We start from the raw sequence: 21,875 nt of genomic DNA on the forward strand, positions 1-21,875 counted from the left end.
GTCATGTGACCAACCAGTGGTTATAAAATTAGGTGGAGCGTAGACCCCTCACTAAAGAATTACAAACAAGAAGAAACCAAATTTATTAAAACCTTGTTGTGCATCTGGAATAAAGAACCTAATAAAAGACTTTTCGTTCTTTCCTTTTTAACTACACACAGAAAAGTAGCAATTTCATGCCGAATTTGTTTTAAAAGTGGTAGATCTATAATATTTTACAACTATATCTTGAAGAGTCCTGCTTGGTGTCTCTTGAGGATGACGTTCCACTTTAATCATTGATGTAGAGATGTAGTAAAGCACAAAATGTGAATATATAAGCCTACTAGATCTAGGCCTAGATTTAGATCTTATATAACACAAATATCTAACATTGTCCAAACTAACTACTCAATGTAACTCAATATAACATTTTCTTAGACGATCACACCTCATGCTGTATACATTGTCTAGGATCATTCTATCTCCCCCCACCCCCTCATAAACACATATAGGCTACAAACGCACATAGGCAAAGGTCGTCCTACTACCAAATGTTATCGGATGACGCGCTTTAATATCGAGTTTATGACTGTTAACCCTTAAGTGCACCAAACTAGGATGAGTACATATGTTAAGGAAAGTAAAGACGACTGCGCATTATGCTGACCACACAATCCCTTCTAATTCCGAGATTTCAGATACAAGTACACTCTGCTTCACCTGCCCGATGGATCACATTTGAAACATTCATGTTGCATGGTGTTGCATATCGATAAAGTCGCGTTGCTTTAATCTCAAGAGTTCGGTACAACAAGATCGAGACTGTAGGTGCGACTTGTCTGGCTAAGTGCATCACTCGAGCTTTTTAAAGTCCGAATATTTACACTGCATGTTCAATACTATGCTGACTACTAAGTATGCTACTACACTTGCACATCAAGTACTTTAAAATGGACGAATATTTCCTAAGTATAAATAAAACAGAAAAACAATTTATAAAATGGAATCTTTATTCTTTAAAATGATATAAAAACATTTTGAGTCTTATGGTCATTTTACCCGTGTTCGTGGATCAACTAATGTCGTCATTAAAGTAGTACACAGTGTTACAGTGTGTGTAGCTCTTTCTAACATCAACTCACCAGTGGCGGTCTAATTTCAAGGTGTCAGGGAGCGGTCACTCCAAACTGGCGTCATGTCCAATCACGACCTACTTTTCTTACCAGTCAATTTAAATAGCTCTCTGTGTCATACGCTTCTATTTTAATAACAACAATCACCTTGTATACAGCTTAGGTGATACTTTATAGTATAATAGCAATCATCATCTTGTATACATCTTGGGTAATATTTTATAGTATGATAACATTCATCATCTACACATGTTAGGTGATATTTTATATTTCATAACAATTATCTTCTAGACCTATGCATAGTTAAAATGGTAAGAATGTACATCTCACATTAAATTTTGTATTCAGAGCTTAAAAGTCAATTATTTGCGAGTTATTTGTAACTAGAATGGCCAATGTGATACATACTGGCACTAGTATAAGACACGCAGCTTACATTATTCTGCAAGACGAGTCCTTTTTCATTTCTTCTTCCGTGTTGTTGTCCGTGTTGTTGGCCGTGTTGTTGGATTGGTTCTCGTCCAGCAAGGCTTTGTTCCTCTCCATCATCTCCTCTGTGAAGTCTTTGATCAGCTGATTCATCTGTTTATATTCCTGGCGCAGGCTCCGCCTCATTAGTTTCGAGTATTCAGCAAACTTTTTTAAGGTCACGGCGTCCAGAGCTTCGGTGGGGAGTCTGGACAAGTCGAACTCGGAGAGGGTTGATAGAGTGCTGTCCTCGGCTGTCGTGGGCGTGGGTTCAGATCGGGCGTCTCGTTGGTCCGCTGCGTGACTGGTGGAGGCCCAAGTCTTGTACGAGGTGTTTCTCTCTTTACAAGTGTGCGCATGCGCGTTGGTAGGTGAGGCGGGAATGTTGACCTCGTACAGGTCACGATAGTCGTCGTCAGTGATGACGTGGGATGTGCCCCGGGCCCTGTCATCCACGACTCGATTCGTACTTCGGGGGACGTCCCGAGGGGTGGTCTGGCTTGGATTAGTCGGTCTTTTATGCGTGGGGTTGACATGGGAATATACCGGGATCTGTTGTATGCCGACGTCAAAACGGTCACTATCGTCTGGTGAAGTTCTAGGCCTCTCAGCCCATTCACCCCTGTTTATCTTTGCTGGAACCGACCCACTGCCTTGAGATCTTGGCGTGGCCTTTTGTCTAGAGATATGACGGTCACACCTATTACTGTAGCTTCTGTCGTCATGGTGCGAGTCGCTCCCCTCAAGATAGCATTTCTCTACAGACGTCTGCTCAGGTCTCCTCACGTTGGTCCTGTGACCTTGACCCTGGTGTGCTGTTTTAACACAGGTCATTTCATCTTGACAACTGTCATAACCCTCAGCACAGCATTTGTTTTCATGACCCTGATCAGGCCTTCTCGTGATGTTTCTGTGACCTTGACCTTGGTGTGCTGTTTTAACACAGGTCATTTCATCTTGACAACTGTCATAACCCTCAGCACAGCATTTGTTTACATGCCCCTGATCAGGCCTTCTCGTGATGTTTCTGTGACCTTGACCTTGGTGTGCTGTTTTAACACAGGTCATTTCATCTTGACAACTGTCATAACCCTCAGCACAGCATTTGGTTTCATGCCCCTGATCAGGCCTTCTCGTGATGTTTCTGTGACCTTGACAAGGTGTTTTCACGTAGGTCATTTCATCTTGACAACTGTCATAACCATCAGCACAGCATTTGTTTTCATGCCCTTGATCAGGCCTTCTCGTGATGTTTCTGTGACCTTGACCCTGGTGTGCTGTTTTAACACAGGTCATTTCATCCTGACAACAGTCATAATCTGCAGCATAACTTTTGTTTTCATGACCCTGATCAGGCCTTCTCGTGATGTTTCTGTGGCCTTGACCTTGACAAGGTGTTTTCACGTAGGTCATTTCATCCTGACAACAGTCATAATCCGCAGCATAACTTTTGTTTTCATGACCCTGATCAGGCCTTCTCGTGAGGTTTCTGTGACCTTGACCCTGATATGAAGCCTTGGCAAAAGTTCTTTGATCTTGAGTCAGGTCCCGTACCTTAGGGTAGCCCTTGTCTTCTGCAAACAAGTACTGCAAATCGACCTGTCTTTTTTCTGGCAGTCCCGGGTCTTGCCTGTGGTGAAAACTTCTGTCTGCGGTACCTGGCTCCGGTCTCTTGTTGTTACTAATATTCTCTGACCACTTGTCAGCCATCTCGTCTCTGGAGATACAAAACAAAAGGAACGACGTGTATTAACATCCATGTATTTAAATCTATCATTTGCCGCTATCCTAAACTTGGTCCTAACCATGAACATATATGATCAGAGCCTAACCTTAACCCCAACTCCAAGATAAAAACAAACGATTATCTAGCTAATAGCTGGCTAATGCTATGCTCTAAAGCAAGCCAGATTAAAACTGGATAAAGACTTATTCTCACCCTTGTTACCAGCCGCTAGACCCGTGGGTTAACCATTTACTTTCTCCCACCTAATTTGGATATGGAGAGCACATGAGTACGGCGACTTCTTATGGGTACACCACGTGACCTGGTAAGTAAACCTGAGTTCTATAGTCCATAGCTGACTACACAGACTGAGTTCTATAGTCCATAGCTGACTACACAGACTGAGTTCTATAGTCCATAGCTGACTACACAGACTGAGTTCTATAGTCCATAGCTGACTACACAGACATGTTGTAGGGACCCATGGACCACAGTATACTGGGGGTTGGGTGATGGTAGTCCAGTCACGAGTTGACCACGGTCTTTAAACCTGGGTGTGGTACGTGTTCTTGAGACGAGCACCTGCGGCATAGCTAAACCACCCCAACTTGAACCCCACCGTATAGAGGTCAGCGTGGTCGAGTCGGTAAAGCTCATGGTTATTAATGAGATGAGGCTCGTTAGCTGGGGACAGCCACTCTTCTAGGAGAGACAACTCTAAAATCAAACAACTGCTGCCTTGTAGTTTGTTCTTGGTTGGACATAAGGAAATTAATTGTGTTGGAGGGAGATCCCTCCCAACACAAACAATTAAGCACGAAGAAGAAGAAGAAGAACCCCACCCTAACTACACAACCTAATCAAACTAACACTAACTACTACACACCATGACGAGTCCAATTACCTTAGTGGATCAAAGGTGTCATTAGCTGCATCTCTACACTGGGAAGTCTGGGTCGTAGTGTTCCTCTTCGTGAACTCGTAACAGGGCTTGACATTGACCATTTCATAATCTTCGGACAGTCGCTGTAGGTACAAATATTTGGGTTAGACTTAATGGTCGCTGTAGGCACAAATATTTGGGTTAGACTTAATGGTCGCTGTAGGCACAAATATTTGGGTTAGACTTAATGGTCGCTGTAGGCACAAATATTTGGGTTAGACTTAATGGTCGTTGTAGGCACAAATATTTGGGTTAGACACGTCCTATCAAGTTAAACTTGCAAATAATGACGCAAGGTTTAAATTGTAAGGGATAATTCGAGTGAATGATGAAAAGGTATTGGGTTAAGAGTTTGGGTAAGTGTTGTGTTAGCAATCCCAGGTAACTCGGTTAAGGTCCATATCATTGAGTACAAAGGTAAAATTTGGTCATTATTTGGTCACTAGCACAGTTTACGGTAAAAATTGGTCATTATTTGGTTGCTAGCACAGTTTACGGTACAATTTGGTCATTATTTGGTTGCTAGCACAGTTTACGTTACAATTTGGTCATTATTTGGTTGCTAGCACAGTTTACGGTAAAATTTGGTCATTATTTGGTTGCTAGCGCGGAGTACGGTACAACTTGGTCATTATTTGGTTGCTAGCGCGGTGTACGGTACAATTCGGTCATTATTTTGTTGCTAGCACAGTTTACGGTAAGGTTTGGTCATTATTTGGTCGCTAGCTCAGTGCATTACAATTTGGTCATTATTTGGTTGCTAGCACAGTTTACGGTACTATTTGGTCATTTGGTCGCTAGCACAGTTTACGGTACTATTTGGTCATTTGGTCGCTAGCACAGTTTACGGTACTATTTGGTCATTTGTCGCTAGCTCAGTGCGTTACAATTTGGTCATTTGGTCGCTAACACAGTTTACGGTACTATTTGGTCATTTGGTCGCTAGCTCAGTGCGTTACAATTTGGTCATTTGGTCGCTAACACAGTTTACGGTACTATTTGGTCATTTGGTCGCTAGCACAGTTTACGGTACTATTTGGTCAATATTTGTCTCGCTAAACATGGAGCCAAAGAAGTGTGTGGGGCACAGCCACTTTGAGAATAAGTGTTTCCTTCAGGCGAGGCGAGGGGTACATCTCACATTACGAAATAGTAAAAAAAGATAAAATTTATTTAGAAAATTTATACTTCAAACAAAACCATTGTCCCCCACATGAAAGTTTTAAGTCCCCTTCCCCCATAAAGAAAAAAAAGTCCGAAAGAAACCTTGTTCGATATATGGTAGCTAGAGATGCTCTAGTCGACACCCGCCTGGAAACATCAAAAGGGAAAGTGTGTTATAATATCCAGAGGCGTAGCGACAGGGGGGTACATATGTCCCCGGGCGCATGGAGGGGTCGCTACGCCTCTGGTAATATCACAGCAACGAGTAGTACAAAGTGTGTACCTGCATCATGGGGCCGTCCGCCTTGACGTAGAGTTGCATGCCCGACCCTGAGAGAGACAGACCCACGGGCTTGAGAGGAACATCGTTCATGCACATCTTCTTCACCTTTTTGAGGCTCGGCTCCACGTCACCATCGCCGTCTTCATCTTCCGGCTTCTTCTTCTTCTTCTTGACGTCTGAGACCAAGACCTTTTTCTTCTTATTTTTAGGAACTGCCGGAGTCAGGAAGACGTCCTTGCGAATCTAAAAATAGATGACAGTTAGCCTTGTCGTACCCAGGTAGGTGGTTTCACAAATTTTTTTTTAATAAATTTACTTTTTGAAAAAGTAGCATGGATGGGCAAAAATAAACAACGGTTGTTTTTATAAAATAACAGTCAGAAAATTTAGCATCGCTGTGATGAATTTTCATTACCTACCGGGTTAGCTGTTAAAGTTATGGATACATGTCATGATTAGTGTCAGGATTAGTGTCATGATTAGCGTCGGATCAAAAGCTAAGGGTTATGGCGGGTTAGTATAACTAACCCGGATTACATCTGAGAACATGAAACTAGCGTTAAAACAACGTTATATACGTCACGTTTGATTTCAACGAGTTACCGCCGCTGAGTGTACGAGTTACCTGCTCCTGTTTGCCGCCATCGTCGTTGTTGTCCCCCATGTCCATATAGAGATCGTTACCCAAGCCCACGGTGTAGCCGTGGTCCATCCTGTCCAGACATAGGAATAACATATCGATAACATCCATACAAGCAATAGTGCATACGTCATATAAGGGAATAACATATCGATAACATCCATACAAGCAATAGTGCATACGTCATATAAGGGAATAACATATCGATAACATCCATACAAGCAATAGTGCATACGTCATATAAGGGAATAACATATCGATAACATCCATACAAGCAATAGTGCATACGTCATATAAGGGAATAACATATCGATAACATCCACACAAGCAATAGTGCATACGTCATATAAGGGAATAACGTATCGATAACATCCATACAAGCAATAGTGCATACGTCATATAAGGGAATAACGTATCGATAACATCCACACAAGCAATAGTGCATACGTCATATGAGGGAATAACATCTCGATAACATCCACACAAGCAATAGTGCATACATCATATGAGGGAATAACATCTCGATAACATCCACACAAGCAATAGTGCATACATCATATGAGGGAATAACATCTCGATAACATCCATACAAGCAATAGTGCATACGTCATATAAGGGAATAACGTATCGATAACATCCAGACAAGCAATAGTGCATACGTCATATAAGGGAATAACATCTCGATAACATCCACACAAGCAATAGTGCATACATCATATGAGGGAATAACATCTCGATAACATCCACAAAAGCAATAGTGCATACATCATATGAGGGAATAACATCTCGATAACATCCATACAAGCAATAGTGCATACGTCATATAATGGAATAACATCTCGATAACATCCACACAAGCAATAGTGCATACGTTATATAAGGGAATAACATCTAGATAACATCCACACAAGCAATAGTGCATACATCATATGAGGGAATAACATCTCGATAACATCCATACAAGCAATAGTGCATACGTCATATAAGGGAATAACATCTCGATAACATCCACACAAGCAATAGTGCATACGTCATATAAGGGAATAACGTATCGATAACATCCACACAAGAACTAGTGCATACGTCATATGAGGGATCATGCAGGTTATGTAACAAAGTGGAGTGGTGTCTCAACATTTTGGTATGTTGTCTTATATGGGCTGGAGGTAGTTAAGTTTCGAACCTGACGGTCCATGGGGCAAGTGAAGTAGAGTTCACCTGTTTCTGTGACCTCGACAAAGAAGGGTTAGTGTGGTCAGCACTATGTCCAGCTGCCTTTACTTTCCTTAACGTGTGTCAGGTACCCATTAGAGCTGGGTGGACTCAGGGGCTTTCTACAAAGTTGAGCACGTATTCGAAGAAGGCAGTGGTCTACAGCTTTTTTTATACAGCACACTAGAATTTTTTAAATTATTAAATATTGCTGGCAGTGTTATATAACACATTAGCAATGGTATATAATAAGGTGGTGGCTATGTTATAAAACTTTGGATCTTGTATATAAGAAGGGGCTGGCTGTGTTATATAACACATTTGGATTTGTTATAAGAATGGAAGTATTGTATTATCAAGCCCAATGTATTATATAAGATGGGGGCGGCTGTGTTATAGAACACATGTTTTATTATATAAGATGTGAATTTTACAACAAACTATTGGGTGGGTTATATAACCTAATGGGATGTGTTAGTTAATACGGGGTTGGCGGTCTGTAATGAACCATGTTCAAACGTTATTAACACAGATAAACGTATGTGGCCGATCATTATTTAGCGGACCTAATAAACATAGCTTGAAGTCAATACTGGCATACACTGAAGTCAGCTATCTGACTTTAGTCAATTCTCACTGAAATAATCTTTAACTAACTCTAACCATGGTTTGGCTCTTTTAAAAACGCGGGTAAGATAAGGGTTAAGGTTAACAAAATTGCTTGTATTGTTGTAGTAAAAACGCTAGTAAAACAAAGTGGGATATTATCCCATCAATTACCCCCCGGTCATCCCTTTCGTTACCCCAATATTATACCCGCGCATATTATCCCCGTCCAAAATAACTGTAGGATATTACCCACCTGTCATTTCCCCCACTCCCATTTTCACCGGATGTTTTGGGGTAGGGATAGGTATTAAGATCGGGATAGGATTAAGGTGATTAGGGTTATTTGGGATAACGTTTGGAAATTGACCCGGGCGAGGGAGAATTAATCAGGGGGTAATGATGGTAGAATAACTTGGGGGGTAGGGGGGTAGGGGGGAGGGGGTAATGGATGGATTGTAAAGTCCTAAGCCCAGACAATACAGTATTTATATAGAGGGTTTTTTTTTTCCTGACAGAATCACAATTGGTGCCATGATAACGGTAGGCACCCATGGGTATACTGGGGTATTCAAATCGGCGCTGGGGGGGGGGGGGGGGGGGTAGTATAAAGGGCGGCAACATCTTTTATTTTCTTGTATTACCACACCATTCTTGACGGTCAATCGGGATTTTCCCCCCTATCCACCACCGTAGAGACTAAATGGGTATGGTAAGGGCTAGGATTAGAACTGTGATTCTAGCAAATATTATATCGAAATCGTCCAGCCGATGTATAATTAAGTAAAGCTTTGATACGTCCGACCAATTGAAATGAGTTAGTAGACCTGGGCTCCCAACTAGATTAACCTTCATCGTATCGGCTCGTTTTGGTGGGTGATGACGGGTGGAGAGGGATTGGAATGGGGGGGGGGGGGGTAATAGCAGGTGGGTAAGTGACCTCGAGAGGTTAATGTTATGATCGCAGCTCAGAGTTAAACATTTTTGGATCTCTTTTAGATCTAGATCTAAAGTTATAAAATAATTCCCAAGAGAAAATGTTTACCAATCGGCTAATTTGGGTTTTTTTATATCTAGATCTAGACCTAGTAAGCAGGATTTCTTTCAGATATTTTCTTCGGGCGGGGGGGGGGGGGGGGGGGAATCATCCGAAATTTCAGAGGAGCAGGTGCGGGCACTGGTTAGAGTGGGGCCTATATATTTTTTCTAGATACTTTTTTCTTCTATTTTGACCGGATGAGGGGGTGGAGTGCTATAGTGAGGAGGGAGGGGAGAGTGTCCCCACCACCACTCCGAAGAGATGCCTGAAAGAAACTCTGCTAGTAAGGTCTACTTACAAACCTAGATCTATATTCAGATCCATCTCTCATGAATCTGGAATCAGTAGACTGAAGGCCCATTTCTAGATCTAGATCTAGTCTAGATTAGTATTTACTTGTGCTGGAGTTTTAGTTGACAGACAGTTTACAATGTACACTTACACTGTCCCTTCATTTGCCGTGATCAATGAAATAGATGAACTCTACTTCCAATATCCTTGTGACCATTAGACTAAAATGTAGACCCACTAGATCTCTTGGATCTGTATCTATATTTAGAATCTATATCTAGAATCTAGATGTAGACTCTAGTTATAGTTCTAGTCCAGATCTTCTATTCTAGATCTACAATCTATACAGAATCTGATCATCAAGATCTTGTAGACATAGATCTACGTTCTTGAGGATGAAGAAAATATTTGATTCTAGAATCTAATATTTACTGAAACGAACAAAAGAAATGAAAAAAGAAATCACTTACATTTCCAGTTAAAATAACAACAAGCGATTGACTAGTAGCTCAACGTTTTCATGTCATTCGACCGTCTTCTTAGGCCCACAAGTGCGGCGTCTCCATGTGACGTCACGCACAATTTTTGAATGTTTTGTTGAAAACGTCATCGGTAATACACAGATTTTTCTTTTATCTTTACGCAACTAGCCTATACGAGCTTTCGCTATCACACATTTTCCTCAAAAACAAAAAGCACTCTTCATTTCTTACTTAGGTTGGGAATCCTTTTGGTTTTTAGATGTGAAGCCAACCTGACTACCGGACTTGTATCAACTAATGTAATGTGTAATGGTTGCCCTATCTTGACCTATAGTGAAGACACCCATGTAGACTCCTCCCCCTCCCCTCCCCCCCCCCCCCCCCCGAAAGTTTCAGGTTATTTCCCCCTCCCCCCTGCCCCAGAGAAAAGTCTGAAATCAACACTAGTCAAAACTACAAACGATAACTCAGCCTTTTATACCGAACCGATTTGGTTCAAAATTGGCACGTTTGACATTACATTTGACCTGAATAAAATAAATATTATTATAGTACTTTTTCGCGCTAGCCTATTTTACGCATTAGTTACGTTCATTTGGTGCGCACGTGTTTTAGTCATGCAATTTGATTTGATTTATTTTTTAAAAGCACTAAATCAAAGACTGGCTAAGAATGAGACCAGAGGACAAGAGAAAACGAGGGTCGCCAAAAGAAACACAGAGAACATCAATGGAGTTGAAGGAGAGAAGCCTAACATTGCAACCCTCAGAGGTTCTAGCTAGAGACAGGATACAATGGTGCTTACTTGTTGATGTCTTGTGCGACAATGGGCGCTGACAGATAAAGATGAAATAAAAGAGACTTTTTTTTTTTCTTTAAAAAAAGTTAGGAATGGAACTTTATTTTACCATAAACGATGTGCTTGGTCGGGATTGAAAGCTCATGGTTGCTAACCCTTAAAATGGCTTAAAAAGTCCTGATTTCGAACCAAGGGCAGATAAAGCTCCATAGCTAGGGACAGCAACCCAACAAAGAGAGACAACTCAGAAATCAAACATGAGTGGAGCCCCTTAGGCGAGAGGATCACCAACTTAAGCCTTGTTACTTTCGTGAACTTCCGCAATCAAATCTGGTACCAAACGTAATTGTTAGCTGTGGCGTAGCGAGGTCGGGTGTCACCCCCCAGAGGAGTAGCGACCCTTCCCGGTGACAAACTTTCGATTTGCACCCCCCCCCCCCCCCCTCAAACTTTCGATTTGCAACTAATGCAACCGTCCCTTAAGTTTTTCTCTATACATTTTGCCTTGGTGTCACCCCCCCCCTAAATGGTGTCGCCCGATGCGGTCCGCACCCCCCCCCCCTCGCCACTGATTGTTAGCATTCCTTTGGACCAAACCAGCAATGGTTGAGAGTGGGGCCGGATAGATAGGCATGCAACCAATAATCTTTATCTAATACCCTAGTATGCGTTTCTTGGAATCCTATTCTCTGGGTGCATCCATTGTCTCCCGACGCAAAATCGAGCCATATCAACTATTAAAGAAAATGGTGCTCGCTTATATAATTTTAGTAGGCGTGGCCTAGCGGGAGAAAGCTAGATTGCTAACCCGAAAGTCTCGAGTTCGAATCCGGGTTCAAATAGAGCTTCCTTGAGTCCACCCAGCTCTGATAGATACCTGACTCACGTTGTGGAAAGGGAAGGTCGATGGGCATAGTACTGACCACACTATCCCTTCATATGCCGAAGTCTCTGAAAGAGATGCACTCTACTTCATTGCCCCTTGTGTGTTGGGCACGAACGGGAAAATATGTTTCAAAAACCTTAAAGCTTATGATTACACATGAGTTGGCATCGACAAATTCCACTAGCGCTTACTCAGAGCGCTACAGTAAAAACACTGCCTATTCGTACACCCGACACCCAATAGTAAAAACACTGCCTATTCGTACACCCGACACCCAATAGTAAAAACACTGCCTATTCGTACACCCAACACCCTACAGTAAAAACACTCCCTATTCGTACACCAGATATTGACCACAGACTTAAGGGTGTTTGGCCATAGAGGATTTTTAAACCACCCTCACCGTCGCAAAAAAAAGCCATATCCCACTAAACTGGTGTTTCACTTCAACGGTCGTCCGTCGTAGTACCCCCCCCCCCCTTCCCCAAATGTCCCGAATAAAGTATCTCGCAAATCATTTATAAAAGTAAGGGAGGTAACGATAAAAGTATTTATCTAGCCAAGGTGCTAATGTTAATTGACTAATACATCTTCACAAAGTAGATTCGTTAATTCTATACGATCTAGAAACGTAAGCTTAGGGATAAAACTGAATCGAATGCAAAGGCCTCTATGTTTTGTGGGTACTAATGTATTTCTTTTTTGTTTTATTGAGGGCCCATAGTGCAGACGAAATACATTTGTTCTTGGAAGGATGAATATGTAGGGACACTAGACAAAACTTGGTAACTTGCATGAGCCCTTGGGGCAGGGGATTTTTAACCTCCCTAACATTCCCTGCCTATGATACTACTAGTGGTACAACATTAACTGTGTTTGAAAAATCTAAACTTGGCTACAAGAATCTAATCATTTTTTTTTTAAATTGCTTAAAATAAAAAAAATACCAAAGCTTTACGATATTGAAGGGAAACTATGAGTTAGTCACCTGTGTTGACTAATTCATCCAACCATTCCAACAAAAATTTAGTACAAAAGAATAAAGAAAATAAAGCATCATTATATTACAATTATACCACCCACATACTTCATAGAACACAACATAATACGATAAACCACATCCTATGGTGTTCTTGTTATAAGTATGATATATAATAGACCTCTAAAAATAAAAACTTTTTAACTTGCATAAATATTTATTTGCTACTTAGAGAAAATACTACTTCAAAACATGAAGATAAAAATTCTCATTAATTACACATCCTTCAAAATAAAAACAGAATATTCAAAAACAATAAATTATTTTGATTTTACAACAGTTATATATATATATATATTCAAATTTTAAATAAAAAGTATCTTAAGATAATTTTCAGTTAATTATGAGGTATGTATTGCTAAATGTTTTTTCTGATATGTAATATTTTTGTATAACAGTTTGACAGCACTTTTTGTCACTAGCGGAAAACCCATGAAACTATTCATTACATTTCTTTTTCAGCTCCTTGACTTTACAGTATAATATACAATATCATATATTAGTAACTAGATGATAGTTATGACATCGTTAACTAAAAAACACATTTAAATATAATTTTCTTAAAACTGGAATATATATTGAAAATAAAATAAACTATTAATTCAATAAATAGTTTAAAATTAACTAGACTAGAAATGTATTTGTAAAAATATCAGCCACACAAGTAAAAGCAGCAGTAAAACAAGAAAATATTTAAATAATATTTGTATAATTAATATAATAAAATTCATGAATAAATAGTTACCATTTTGGCAGTTGGTTAAATATGAGAAAAGTCCTCATATTCAGTCTAAGAATAGTGTAAATACTTATTGTCTTTGATCTTAACAAGAAACATTTATAAATTCAATTATCACATGTGGGGAAAAAGAAACCTTAGTTGATCAAACTAGAGTTGTAAAAAACTGTTAGTTACAGCATCAGATTCAGGTTGCTATAACTATAATTAAAAACACATTTTAAATATAAACCTGTGATTTATACTACTAAATATACAATATAAAACATAAATGTAACATAATGACTTAAACTTTAAGGTAAAGTATTTATTTAATAAGTGTAGTAATCAAGGCAAACAAAATTTATATAAATTAGGTTTATATAAGTTATATATAGTAAAACAGAATCGAATATTTTAACACTTATAATTACTTTTAAAAATCAAACTCTTGTTATTTTACAATTTCATTTTTAGCCACCCAGCATTTAGTTAATCTAAAATCTAAACAGAAAAAAATTATTTTATTGACATTAAAATGTTATTTTTTTTAATATCTTAAGTGTTTGATTATGACAAAGTGTTGGGAATGGTGAAAAGTTTTGGTAAGGAATGCACACTGTAGTACTGATTTCAAACAATGACACAAAAAATAGATTATTTAGTTTTTCTAGTGTACAATTGTTCTCACAGAACAGATGTGTAGACCTTACAAGAATGTACATAAAATGTATCTGTTAATATATTTATCCAAAGTTTGAAAATAACATCGCATATAATACTTGTGTAATCAAACAAATGCTTAAAAATTAATAATGAAATAAGGCATAAACTACGTTCAAAGTATTGCACAACCCTTACTTGCTTAATTAAGTGACTTTAAGATTAACACAAAACAACATATTATACTTATTTGAATTTAACACACAACAAGTGAAGAAGAAAAAATCCGAAAACATTGTTTACACATTTTAACATATTCAATGAAAATTTAAACAACAAAATAATATTGTCTAATAAAATGCCATTACTTTTTTTTCTAAAGCCTTGAAATATTAACATAAAACAATATAAAATACAATAGTTTAGAATCACAGTTAATACAACAATCATAGTCATTTCATGTTTTTTATAAAGATGGGCTTTTGAAAAAAACAGATCTAATTGTTGAATTATAATGATATCATCAATATTTTAAAAGAAATAATTGAGTTGTCTTGTGAATAAAACATATTCCTACAATAAATTAAAACCGCATGGGTTGTTGTTTTTTTTTAAACATTTATATAAATGAAGAATAGTTAACATGGATACACAAAAATTATCTGACAAAAAAATCAGAAAAATTGATTCGTGTTTTCTTTAAATTCAAAATGAAATAATTATGACAAAAACATGTCACTACTGAATTTAGTTAAAATGCAAAATTGAAAGTTCCATTTCAAACTTGACAGTAAAAGAAGAGTTCCTATGACCCTGAAGGGATATTCTGGTCAGTTTCAGCCCAGCTGCTTTGATCTTCCTTTAACTAGTCAAAGTCTGGAGACTCACGGACAACCATTGGATACAAGTCCAAATCAAACTTTAGACATTCCACGCCATCCTATTCCAAATTTACTTAGTCGCTCCATAATCAGACCTGTCATCTAGCCCCAGCTTCTCCCGATCAACGAGCATATCTAGAGACGTAACAGAGACTGTGTCAGTTTCCCCATCAGGTTTATCCGAGCCTTCAGTGAGTTCTTCAATGGTTTCTAAAGCCTCAGCCTGAAGGATGGGCACTTTATCGCTCTCTGTGTTCTTTAGATGTTCCACATGACCATAGGGTTGGACCTGTCCAACGTTGACATTTGCCAGCATCCAGGCTACAAGTAAAAATAGATTTTTAAATCACCTTAACTGTTGAGGTTGTGCTATACAATAATCAAAATGTTTTTAAATACTTGAAACTTTAAAAAAAATTTTACCCAAGTATTTTAATTATTTAGATTTTTAAAAAGAACTAAATGTATTTGAAATTTCCTAATGTTAAAAATTAAAGTGTAGGAAATGTTAGAAATGTGCTCAAAATGTCCATCTTACATGGAATCAAATCAGAGGAGACATGTTGAGGGTGAAGGTCAGATTTGTTACCAGAGAAGTTCCCAGTTCTTCCAACAGCAATAAAGTAAACTGCCATAAATGACAGGGCACAACTGAGGGTCAAAGTCAAATTTTTTTTTAAATTAAAATTACAAGCACAAAAAATACTTCACAAAGTAGGCTTGTTATTTTTTTAACATAGGTTATTTTATATACTCATTGAAGGAATACTCACCCGAATAGGAACAAAGTCACCTGAATTCCATTCATTCCATAGAATTCTTTGTAGAAAATTATGCCTAGATAAAAAAAAATCCAACTTTAACATGCAGTAAACTACATATGAACCAACAGAGAGAGCAATCTTAATTCTAAATGAAGAGAAAATATTAAAATCCTAGTAATTTTCAAAATTTAATAACATAAAAAAATTACCTGCAAGTATTGCTGAGATTGTAAAAATAACAAAGTTGACAGGAACTACAATGGTAGCCTCATAATTCTTCATGGCCAAGTTAACAAACCTTGTGCAAAGCAGAAAACATTGTAATACAAAGGAAAAATGAGATTTACATCAACTCATTAAAAAGATTTAAATGTTTGTTTTTAACTAATGTGAAACATTAAAATTTCAAAATGTTTAAACCCCACAATGTCTCAATCACAAATTCAAATTCTAATGATGTAGGCTGAATATAATGTTTTTATTGAATTAAAATAAGCTGCAAGTTGTATAAGGCCCTAGATTATTTATATGGATAAAAATCAAAATACCACTGTATAAAAACTCACTTGATTTGAATAAGACAAGTCAAAATAAGGACAACCAGCATGGCATACAAGACTGGCTTGGTCCACTGAGAGAAGCCAACAGCAGACAGCTGAATCATGCCCGATACAGCTTTAGCAGAGATCACAGTGAATGATGCTGTGAAACAATAAAGCTTCCCATCAGCCACCACAAAAAAGGATATTACTTATTATATTATTACTTATTATATTTATAGGTAAAAACTAATTAAAGTTGATTCTATAACTAAAATTTAATTTTTTTTTATTTATATTTTTACTATTCATATATAAAACAACTAAATTCAAGACATTTGTAAAAAAAATTATAACTTTTTTTTAACTGAAGAAGAAAATGTACAAATATAAATTCTTTCACCTGTGATGGATGATATGAGCAGATAAAGCAAAACATGTTTGACATTCTTGCAGTACAGAAGGATGAGCAGTGCAGCCAAAATAATAACCTCAATGCACTAGAGGGGATTTTGAGAACAGCTAAATGAATTTTTTAGATTACAAATAGAAGAAAAAATGCTTAAGCAGATAACATAGACCAAATAATATTATTGTAAACTTACGACATAGGCTATGAAAATGGGCTGGGACAAGGATCTAACTATCTCGTAACTTCCCATCACTTTCTCAGACTGAAAAAAATTTTCAACAAATTGGTTTATACAATAAACATATTTTACTATATAATATATATTAATACCAGTATGTAAAATGAATACAAAACACAAATTATTTGATTCATTATGTTTCAATACTTCTGTAAGTTTTTATGTATCTTAAATATGAACTTGCTGAAACCTACAGGTGAAACAGCCTATATATTTGTAGAATAGTTACTACACTTACAGTATTAGAGAAAGTCACCAACAAAAAGGCTCCAATTATAGCCAAAGCACAACCTACAAAGTAGAATTGTTAAAAACAATACAATTTTTTTAGAAGTCTTGAAAAATATTTTTAAAAAGTACGGTAATGTGGTGGTATTTTTCTTTTTAAATGAAAAAATATAGATGTTTAATCCAGTCTTTTTTCTTCTTTGTTCTTAATTGTTATGTTAATGGGATTTCCTCCAACACAATTAAGTATTACAATAAATTACATGTCAACATGTTATGCGCCATATGGCCCATGGCTCCAATTTCAGCCTCCTTTTCTTTCTAGATTTGCTTCTATAGCTTTTGGTCCATCTAAGTTTTTGTCCCAGCTGTGAGCCTCATCTTTACTGGGTTCGAACTCTGGATTTTTTGGTTTAGCAACCACTCGATACAAGTCTTTTGTAAATATTGAGTATTAAGAGACCAAGGAAAGCATTCAAGTTAGGTCATCTAAACCTCACATTATCTTTGTGTCAAATGATGCAGTTAGTCGCAATTTATGTTACATTTTTTCAAATTTAATAAATGGAAGTTAATAATCACTTTAATTAATCAAAGCAAGGAATTTGAAACACCTAGGCTTACCAAAGAGATTTTCAGGCCGAATTTTTTCTTTTAAGAAAATGGCAGCAAGGAAGAGATTAGCTAAAAGAAACAGAAAAAGTATAAAATATTGGCATTTAAATTAGAAATTCTCAAATTTCAAAGTGCAATTTTCACTCCCGCTAGTGAAAAAAATAACTAACCTACTACAGTGGTTGTCCCAAGTGGGGCGACCACTGATGCTGGAGCAAAGCCATATGCTGTGAAATTGAACAGCTCACCAAAACCCATGAAGGACAAACCTAACCACCAGAGAAGTTCTTTGGTATAGTGCTTCTGGGATTGGCTCTCTCTGGCTGCATTCCGAAGATGAACATATTTCTAAAAAAAATTGATAAGGCAAAATGTATTTTGATTTAGCCACCCATGTTCTTTTTATGCATGTCAAATAAAGAGAGCAATGTGCTTTTGCAGTATGGCATATGATTAATAAACAGAGGAAAACAGTTTGGAGAATTGGTCAAATACAATTTTTTTTAAATCAATTGTTGTCCATAAATGAAGAGGGCTTTGGACTTTTGTGATCAAGGAAGGGGGTCCAAAAGAGTGATGTCTTTAATTGTAAAAAGCAATCATTCAAACTGAATTTTAGTAGTTATTTTGCATTTTAGTGAACTTGCATGATGTATTTTTATGGTAGTCTGTGGGAGGTGCAAAGAGTGTCATATTTAAATGGTTAAATAAAGGTCAATATTAGTTAACAAATAGCTTGATCAGGAAAATAAATTTTTTTCACTTTTAGTTAAGAAAATGTGCTCAATGTTAAAAAAAATATATGTGGAAGACATTTAACTAATTAAGTAGTATCCATTAAATAATTTAGTAGGCCTACATTAAAATATAAATTATTACTTCTTTCTTTCATGCTGTTATTTCTAATAATTTATTCATTGTGCACCATTTAAGGTGAAAGTTTAAAAAAGATGGAACTTAAAATTAAAAGTATGTAAATTGTCTTTTAAAAGTAGCTAACTTGTATGACAGTTACTAGATTTGAAATTTCGCAAATTAACGTTTTTGGATCTGGTTATTTCTCTGTGACTAGTGGTGCAATACCAAAAATGTTTCCACTATTGAAATTAGTGCAAAAAATTATTATTTTTAATTAATAACATACTTCTGAAAATATAACTTTTAAAATATACTACTTACCTGTAAATTGAGTGATATACTTATCAAAATGTTACCAAACACAGCCAAGCAGCTTCCAACAACCAGACTCTGTTTTTAAAATACATAATGTAATTGAAATTAAACTGATAAAGTTACGTGGTACCTAGAGATACAAATTTCATTGATTTTGTAACATCGTTCATATGTCAAACTGTTTGTATCTCAAAGCAATTTTCTACATTGAAATCAAATTATATGAAATGCCATTAATCCGTTCCAGCCCCAAAATGCCACCTGACAACTATTGATTTGGTTGTGAATTTTTAATAAGAAAAATGTATTTATTAATAACAAATGTTGTGTAAAAACATAATAAAGGAGAATGTAAAGAAATAAACTTTTTATAAAGTATATATTCTATGCAAAACAGCCAAACTACTTGAGCTTACAGAAAATGCTGGGCAGAGGTGTTGGGGGAAGGAGCTTTATTTCTTTCACCTACTCTCTACTCTGTTAATGCTTAATTTCTTCTTCACTTTAATTCAATAACTTGTTTCACTCTTAATGCTACACTTTATCCCAAAGCAGAACTTTACAAAAATTTGCTGAACATAGTTGAACACAAATGCTACTTGATAATTCAGTATTACTTTACCTAATTTTCATGACTATTTTTTCTCACTGGTCTTTTAGCTTATATTTCTTTTATACAAAAATATAATTAACTATGTAGGTCTAACTGAAAAATATCTGTGGGAAATTTCAGACTAAAATAAATTTAAATGACGTTTAAATGAACATTAGAAGAAGAAAATAAAGTGTGTTTTTACATAAAGTAAATTTATTTTCAAGGTGGTATTTCTGGTTGGTTCAAACTAGATCTAGATGGTATTCTTCTTATTCTTTGTTTTTTAATTTTAGTGTTGGAAAGGATCCCCTCCAACACAAGTATAAGTGTCAACTGGTTATGCACCATTGAGGCCATTGACTCCGACTTCAGCCTGCTTTTCTTTTTAGATTTGCTTCCATAGCCTTTGTCCAACCAAGAACAAACTACAAGGCAGCAGTTGTTTGATTTTTGAGTTGTCTCTCCTAGAAGAGTGGCTGTACCCAGCTAATGAGCCTCATCTGCCCAAGGGTTCGAACTCGAGATGGTATTTGAAGTTGACAAAATAAAACAAGTTAATTAAAAAGTCTAGTGACATTTAAGCGCAATTTCCTTATATTATCTAAAAATAGCTCTGTCGTAGCGTAAATCAAGAGCAGGGTTAGTAAAACCATTGGTTAGTTATTAAAACGTTTTTTATTAATTTTTTTTTTCAGTATTTTACATGTTTTATTTACAATAGAGTTACATGACTAAAAACCATTGCGCGCCTAGCTACCGAACGTGATGTCGCAGCCATTGAACGTGATGGCGCGGCTATTAAACGTGATGACGCGTGTGGTGTGGTTGGATAAAAATGCCTACTAATTCGGTCCAAATTTTAATTAATTCAAAAAAAATTTTGTGACCGAACGAAAGGTATTTTTGAAAACTTTCTTCGGCAATATTGTTCTAAATTATGGCAGGAATCGATTGGTACATGTTTCAAGTCTCTAAGTGGTCTGGTATGGGCCAAAAACTGCATTTTTTCGAGGTTTTTTGGCTTTTCCGGGAAATCCATGAAAGAAACCCGGAATTTTTATGGCCTATGTTCATCCTCGTAACTTGCTTAACATAATTGCTTTTGGAACTAGTCCTCGATATTGCTTCGTTGAGGAGGAGATACGACTTAAAGCTGCGGACACACATTCATTCATACATCAATCCATTCATCTATCCAGAAATGACGGGTTAATAAACGCAATTCTCCAGAATGGAAATTGCGCTAAAAAGTTGTTTAGTCATTAATAAATTTTAATTGCTGTAAAATTGGCCCATCTTATTCTTTGGATTAAAATATGTTTTCACGAGCTGCTCTACATTATAAAAATGCAAACTTAAAGTGTTTAAAAATTTAAGTCTGTATCTAAGTTTATGTAAATCATCGGCATGGTGCAGTAAAAAAAAAAACTGTAAAAAACTGTATGATATAGGCCTATCACGATTTACTACCAACAAGCCTAAACATCGGGTGGGTTAAAACCGTTTTGGCAATAAGTTATTTATTTCAATATTAGGCCTACTTACTTAGTGCCTATTAAGGCCTATTAACTTGATATTTTATTTAGCCTATGATAGGCTTAATATAATAAAATAAATTGTTAAAAAATTATTTAGGCCTATGATTAATAAATTAGTTGGTCTTCTTAGTCTTAATTCCTTAATTAAAAAATTATTATAAAACTAGGGAATTGAGTAGCATACTACTACTACTGATGACCAGAGTTTCTTCCAGGCATCTCTTTTACCGCCCCCCCCCCCCCCCCCCCCCCCCCAACGAAATGAAATTTATATAATTTATATAGAAAATATATACTTTTTAAAAAAAAACAGTCCCCCCCCCCCCCCCCCCCCCCCCCCCGAGAAAAAAGTCTGGAAGAAACACTGCTGATGACTACTATTGTCCTAATAATCATAATGACTCGAAATGAGTAATGTAATGACTCGAGTAATGAGTAATGATGAGATATCAACACTCGACACTCTCAGACTCAGACTGACTGTCCTGTGTACAACAGACAGTCAGTGGCTGTACCAGTGTACCTGATCTCTAGTTGATTCCTGGTCGTTAATGTCGTTATCTTTAGAATTCGCTAGATCTAGGTCTTTAACAACAAGCTTCATCTTATTCTGGATTCAATATAAATAAATATCATGTCTACTAAATCTACTAATAATAATAAACATAAAATAATAGTAAAATATAATAATGAGACCGCCTAGTTTGTCAGTAAGCGCTTGTGGTTGATTTTAGTTAGGCTGAAGCACTAGCATTTATTATGATAAAAGGAACGTTCACGTCGGATTGAACTTATCTTGAATTCGATTCCGGTAGGAA

The 21,875-nt window shown here is 36.8% G+C and overlaps 2 protein-coding genes across 2 annotated transcripts; both read right to left on the reverse strand.

The window, feature by feature from the left end:
- Positions 1-974: 974 nt before the first annotated feature.
- LOC131936451 (uncharacterized) lies at positions 975-10,061 on the reverse strand. The gene is made up of 5 exons (XM_059293439.1): positions 9,958-10,061; positions 6,325-6,412; positions 5,700-5,942; positions 4,214-4,335; positions 975-3,300 (listed from the first exon to the last, which is right to left on the reverse strand). Coding segments are annotated over exons 1-5 (2,208 nt in total). The 5' UTR covers positions 9,960-10,061; the 3' UTR covers positions 975-1,547.
- A 2,799-nt stretch (positions 10,062-12,860) lies between these two features.
- Positions 12,861-21,875, reverse strand: LOC131936435 (NIPA-like protein 2). The gene is made up of 12 exons (XM_059293410.1): positions 21,581-21,875; positions 18,931-18,999; positions 17,922-18,099; positions 17,761-17,820; positions 17,147-17,199; positions 16,864-16,932; positions 16,662-16,758; positions 16,286-16,421; positions 15,929-16,017; positions 15,729-15,792; positions 15,494-15,606; positions 12,861-15,276 (listed from the first exon to the last, which is right to left on the reverse strand). Exons 1-12 carry the CDS (start codon positions 21,659-21,661, stop codon positions 15,026-15,028), a joined length of 1,260 nt encoding a protein of 419 aa, XP_059149393.1. The 5' UTR covers positions 21,662-21,875; the 3' UTR covers positions 12,861-15,025.

The sequence above is a fragment of the Physella acuta genome, unplaced genomic scaffold (genome assembly GCF_028476545.2).
Source record: "Physella acuta isolate Inbredline_101_S28 unplaced genomic scaffold, ASM2847654v3 ptg000178l, whole genome shotgun sequence".
Taxonomy (NCBI): Eukaryota; Metazoa; Mollusca; class Gastropoda; family Physidae; genus Physella; species Physella acuta.